The following is a 6,278-nucleotide window of genomic DNA, read 5'->3' as shown; positions in this document are numbered from 1 at the left end:
CACCAATAGCTCGATTTCACCACATAGCCATCAAACTGACTTCAGCCTCTACCTCATCAGTCTGCAAGGGGGTGTTAACCAATATGACTGAGTCTAATGAGGATTCAGATAATTATGTTGTACCGCAAGCTTAACTTCATCCACTTGTATCTATATATACGTGTATGAACCCTGTGTTATTATATATAGAAATACATTTCTTCATTTCTCTTGTCTGTGAACTACTTTGAGTCTCGATCCTTGTGAGTTTTCAATAATTCCTCAACTTTACATCCACTTAAAAATTAATATACTTCAACAGCATTTTTTAATATATCACGTATAAAAATAGTTATTGACCAACAACTGCTTCTATATCACACCATTATCAGCTAAAATATTTAAAAATGTTTTTAAAGAATGTTGATTGAAAATACTTAATTCCTACATCAAGCTAAAAATATAACAATCTTTCTCGCTCATGGAATGCTTCTTTAATTTGTTTTTTTCATTAACTCGATCCCCTCTGATCTCTCCTTTCTCTTTTCTGATTGTTCTTGCGTTCATAACAGTGTTTGGAATTTACTTCTGCCTGTTGATACTTCTGTATGTTCTTGCAGATTTCCTCCTCAATTCTTCAAAACCTTATAGCAATCGCAACTCTTTAGCTACCTGTATGTTCCCTTAAAAGTTGGAGTCCAGAAATCGGAACTAATCTCACTGGCGACAGAGTAGGCACTCGCAATTGGAACCAGACACAGTCCTCGGCTTTTCAGGTCTTGCTCTTCATCATTTGAGTTGTCTGATCTCTTCTAAAAACAAGCCAAGCTAGAAAAATCAATCGTTTGCGTCATTACTTGTAAATATATTTCAGTACAGGCTGAGCGATTTTAAAATCGAGTAGATTATATTTAGATTTTAGAGCCTAATTTATGTCACATTAACAGAAGTTTATAAATTACTTTCAGCTGGCCTTATTTTTTTCAATAATTAGTTTTGACATATTAGAAAATAGATTTGTGAATTTATCATTATGATCATAGTAAAATATGTGATAATAGAATTTAGTCATCAACAACAACAACATCAAGTCTTTATCCTACTACATGGGGTCAGCTACATGAATCTTTTTTCTTCATTGTGTCATGTTAAAAGTAAAATTCTAGTTTAAATATAATAAAGAAAGATAATTTCAAAAATTTTCTAACTAAGTCTTTTTAGATCTATCTCTACCCTTTCTTAACATAAATCAAATCTAATGCATCTACTTTCCTAACCGGATCATTAGAAGACCGCCATTTTATGTGACCAAGCCATCTAAGACGACTCTCTCTAATTTTATCTTCTACTGAAGCTACTCCAACATTTTCATGTATATGCTCATTTTGTATTCCATCTCTAAGGATAAAGTCATTCATCCATCTGAGCATCCTCATCACTATAACACTTAACATAGTATAATGCTTCTCTTGTAATGTCCAACATTCGATACCATAAAGCATTGCAGGTCTAACCATCATCTTATAGAATTTTCTCTTAAATTTGAGGTGACTTTTCTATCACACAACAAGCCCGATGCATTCCTCCACTTCAACAATCCAATTTGAATTCTGCTATTTATATCACCATCTAATTTACCATCACTCTGATCAATAAATTCAATATATCTAAAATTTGTACTCTTATTAATGAATTGATCGCCCAAAGTCACATTAATCCCCTCACTAGCTCTATTACTATTAAAATTACACTCCATATATTGAATATAATTTAGACATCAATTAAATAAAATTGTATAAAATAAATTATATACTTATCTTTTTTAATTTAATTTTATTTATCCTTAATAATTTGGATTAAATCTGATCTAATTTCGAATAATCATGACTTATTAATACCTGACGTTGTTGCTTGAGCTTCCCATTCTTCAAATATGGAGTGCTTAAGACCTGTAACCACGCACACACACAAGTCAGATTTATTAAAATTTAGGCTTTGTTTGAGAAAACTTTTTTTGCTGCTTCTTAAAGTAACTTTTCAGCATAAAATTTTTAATTTTTATACTAAAAATCTGCTTTAAAAAACTGTAAAAAAGCCATCACAAACGAACTCTTAATCATGAAAGGAACAAATGAGTGACTTACATTAACTTGATCATAAAGAAACTTGATATACTCGTTTGCCTCATGGAGCACCGAGGCCGTATCAGTCTGTAAACAAAATTAAAAAAAAGGAAAAAAGATTATACATATATCTTATATTGTATGAGACAAATGTATACAATTGAATAATATAAACTAAGAGAAAGATGATATACCTTTCCAAAAGGTGAAACCAACTGCTGAAGAGCAGTGATTCTGTCCCCTAATTTCTCTTTCCTTACCTGCAAATCAAGCCACAGATCTTCTAAAGGCAAATCAATGCTTTCTTTACAAAAAAGATAGAACAAAATTAAATTTATGCTGCATCGAACAAAAGCAATGTTAGTCACACCCCACGAAGAAACTCGACAGCCCCACAGGAGTGTTTTTCGACTAAGATGTTCTTAATTACGGCACTCATGTAGATTAGATGATTATTAATCATCATTTGAGGGATTTGGGCTTCGTTGGGACGGCTTTCTTATTGTTACTTTAAACAGTTTTTTAGTATAAAAATTTTAATTTTTATACTAAAAAACTGCTTAAGAAGTAGTAAAAAAAGTCGAAGCCTCAAGCTATATTTGAGAGGATTTTAGTGTTTATAAAGTATGTTGTAAATTTATTATGAGAAAATAATTGACAAAGGCTTTATTTGAGATGACTTTCTTGTTGCTTTTTTACAAAGACTTTTTCGTATAAAATTTTTAACTTTTGTATTAAAAAATTATTTTAAGAAACAAAAAAAAAAAGCCATACCAAAGGAAGCCTAACTTTGTTGAAAAAAGAGCTTTTTACAATAAGAACTTCTGAAAATATGTATGTGAGAAAATAATAGTAAAAATAATTATGATGTGTGTCTGAAAATTAAAAAAAAACGAGAAAGTTGTTGCAAAAATAACCCTAAAAATAAGCATATTATATGCAAGAGTAGTACAGTATTTGAAGATCAGAATTGTTTTTGGTCTTTAAATAGAATAGTATAGCGTTATTCTGTATAAATAAATAGCGTATGTTAAATATATTTTAATTTTCTAAAGCATTGCTCTTCTTCCGATTTGATATCATCAAATTGCTGTTCAATATCTGTTGATTGAAATAGTTGTAAAAATCATTTATCAAAGAAAGAAATCCTTCTCGGATCAATAGACGTACTTTAAAAGCAGGCAATGGCGAAGGCGTCTCCTCCATTCGAGGCTTTTTCATCGTATATTCATATCTCGTCTTCTTTTCTTTAGCTGCTTCTGTGTTCTGTGTGCCAAAATGAAGCACAAAAATTATGAAAAACGAAAGATTTTTTTTTTTTCTTAAAGCCTTCATCCTTACCATAACAGTTTGATCACTGCAACCTGCGGGTTTCAGATCAAAAGGCTTCAATATTACATCATCACTAGAAGAACAAAAACCAGTCCTCATTTCATTCATTGCGGCATGATCAGAAGCATTCCAAAAATTTGAATTGCGTGTGAACTGAAGCTGGTTGATATCAGATTGCTTTTGAATCATTTGAGACTGGTAATTGGTCATCTGCTGGCTGTCAAAGAACGAAGAAGAAGAAGAAGTGAGAAGGAAGGTTCTTGTGACTCTGCTACAGTTTCCTGTCTCGAGAAGCAACGGGTCGTTCATGTCTCTGAAAGTAATTCCCGACGGTTCTTCTGTATCAGTCGCCGTTTCTTCAAGCATAGAATGAAAAGTACAGCTCTCAGCTCTTCCACTGCTATTACTACTGCATAATAAACATATCTAACTTGTTGAATTGATATATAGAGATGTACATGTACATATATCCATTTGGTAAGTTATGGTGTTGGCTTACAGTAGAGATTGGCTCCAATCCATTGGGGAAGAAGAGGAGAGGCTGAAGCTTGAGAAGTGTAGGCTAGAGTCCATGAATGACGTTGCTGTAACAGAGGCTACTGTTTTTGCGGAGGAGGATAGTGAAGATGATGCCGTTGGCGTATTACAGTTGAAGCTACTGGTCCTTGAAGTGTTCCACCAGTTACTAGATTGAGACTTTTCTTCCATGGTTCTGATCTCTCTCTCTCTCTCTCTCTCTCTCTCTCTCTCTCTCTCTCTCTCTCTCTTTCTGTGTCTGCCTCTTTGCTCGTATATATTCTGTCGTTTGCTTCTTCTTCTGGCCTTTAGCTGCTTGTGCTTCTGGTTTGGTTTTGTCGGAATTTTTTTTTTTGTGAAGGAATAGAGTGCTCTGGGTTTCAGAGCAGTTTTTCCCTTATATATATATATATATATATATATATATATATATATAATCAACTGCTGTACGAATTAGATGAAGTATTTTTTTTGGAAAAATTTGGGGCCTAAGCCCATTTCATTCCATTAAAAAGAATACATGAAACAAAAATTGACTACTACCACAACCTGCCAGTAGTAGTCAACAAAAACCTATAAGCATAAAAAGGCTACATAACAAAAATAAAACCTATTACAATCTATCAGCCTTAGCTGCAGAAATATAGAAAAAAACAGTAATTCTTTAGAAAGAACAAAGCCACTCAATGCCAACACGAGGCCGTGGAGACAGAACTGATGAGACAAAACTGACAGAAAGGTATCTGGATCGGTACCGCAAAAAAGAGCTCCCAAGCTTGTATAAAACATGGACTCAAATATAATATTTAGAGATCTTAGAGCATACACAGTTCTCTGGTTGCCCTTAGGCCGTCCAAGGGAACCAAAATTCGGGAGCATCATCATCGTCCAGGAAGGCTTCAGTAGACGAATAGGGTCGATTGCAGCGTCTGGGCCAAGAGATAGAAATAGAACCAGGCAAGAGGATACCCGCCTGCTTACAATAATTCCACTAGTTCCAATGAATTCTCCCATTTTACTGCTTTCTCACATATGTTTCTTTTTATGTCATACAGCAGAGAAGTATAGCAATTAAAAGAGTTTCCAAACCTCCTACCATTCCTCTCTTTCCAAATATGATAAATAGCACAACAAACAGTCACAAAAAAGAAGTTTTTGACCTTCACATTGCCTTGATAATGAACTTTTACCCAATCAAAACCTACATTATAGAGGGCCTGAGAAGAAAGCTTTTCATTCCAGAAAATAAAGTAGTAAGTATAGAGAATGTGTAAGAGCACTCAAAGAACAAATGAGAGACGGATTCATTATAATAGTGGCACAGGCTGCATGTACCATGAACCATAATATTTCTCAATTGAAGGGCATCAGCAGTCTTTAAACCATCAACTAGAGCCAACCAAACGAATACTGAATGCTTTAAGATGTTTCTTTTAGCCCACACCATTTTATGCCAGGAGCAAGACTGAATATCAGAAAAAAATTCCTCAATGAAGCTTTTAAATTTATAAATGCTCCGGTTTTTCCATAACAGACAAGGTCCGGCTTCCCCAATAGAATTAATACCAGCAACCATATTTCTCAAATTCAGAGGAATGGATTCAGGAAGAACCCACTGTGATCCAGAAATTAAATCTTTCAATAAAAATTCAGGGCAATAATCCATAGAAGAACCCCCTAAATACTCAAAGATAGTAACATTATGAAACCAATGATCCCAAATAAATGAGATAGGGGCATTCTGGGTGATTTTGAAATTAAAGCAATGTTTATATAATTTCAACTTCAGTCTTACATATAGTTTTCCAAAGTTTAGATGTCAAATTCGGAGGGGGGCTCCAGAGGGATTTATAGTGATAAAGAAGCCAAGTGGAGGGAGGCGAGGGGCAGTTGTACATCCTGAATATTACAGAACAATTATAAGCAAATTGCATAGCATAGAAGGAAGGGATGCCAAGACCTCCCTTGTTTTTAGGTCTGCATATTTTATCCCAAGATACCATATGTAGCTTTTTAGCAGTCATAGAATCACCAAAAAACAAAAACCTAGTATTGGTTTTTTTGATAAATTTGTAAACAGATTTTGGTAAAATGGAGCCCCTAATCCAATATGCTATGATATTTTGGATAGTGAATTTGATGTATTGTAGTCTACCAGCAAAAGACAAGAGGTTGGCCTTCCAACCATTCATTTTCTTATTTACATTGTCCATTAAAGGCAAATAATCTTCTATTTTCAGTTTATAGAAAGATAATGGGATGCCAAGATAGGTGATTTTGTTGATAATGTTGTGTATTGATAGAGCTTGACAGATATCCTGGACATTT

The 6,278-nt window shown here is 33.8% G+C and overlaps 1 protein-coding gene across 2 annotated transcripts; it reads right to left on the bottom strand.

The window, feature by feature from the left end:
• Window positions 1-231: 231 nt before the first annotated feature.
• On the bottom strand, window positions 232-4,181 carry LOC110114754 (transcription factor bHLH112). Of its 2 annotated transcripts, none has more exons than XM_020847737.2 (7): window positions 3,934-4,181; window positions 3,444-3,843; window positions 3,273-3,368; window positions 2,297-2,362; window positions 2,124-2,189; window positions 1,878-1,928; window positions 232-791 (listed from the first exon to the last, which is right to left on the bottom strand). In XM_020847737.2, exons 1-7 carry the CDS (start codon window positions 4,140-4,142, stop codon window positions 648-650), a joined length of 1,032 nt encoding a protein of 343 aa, XP_020703396.1. In that variant the 5' UTR covers window positions 4,143-4,181; the 3' UTR covers window positions 232-647. The 2 variants fall into 2 exon arrangements, with proteins under 2 accessions (XP_020703396.1, XP_020703395.1); XM_020847736.2 differs by having other exon boundaries at window positions 232-788.
• Between the last annotated feature and the right edge of the window lie 2,097 nt (window positions 4,182-6,278).

This window comes from Dendrobium catenatum, unplaced genomic scaffold (assembly GCF_001605985.2).
Source record: "Dendrobium catenatum unplaced genomic scaffold, ASM160598v2 fragScaff_scaffold_1013, whole genome shotgun sequence".
In the NCBI taxonomy this organism is placed as follows: Eukaryota; Viridiplantae; Streptophyta; class Magnoliopsida; order Asparagales; family Orchidaceae; genus Dendrobium; species Dendrobium catenatum.
This window is presented reverse-complemented; position numbering and strand designations above follow the sequence as displayed.

What these genes read in the sequence shown, in the direction of transcription:
- LOC110114754 (XM_020847737.2), bottom strand. Translation starts at nt 4,142, where the DNA reads ATGGAAGAAAAGTCTCAATCTAGTAACTGGTGGAACACTTCAAGGACC. An exon ending in GATTGGAGCCAATCTCTACT is followed by an intron (nt 3,844 to 3,933) that starts GTAAGCCAACAC and finishes TTTATTATGCAG; the next exon opens with TAGTAATAGCAGTGGAAGAG. An exon ending in CGCCATTGCCTGCTTTTAAA is followed by an intron (nt 2,363 to 3,272) that starts GTACGTCTATTG and finishes CTTGATTTGCAG; the next exon opens with GTAAGGAAAGAGAAATTAGG.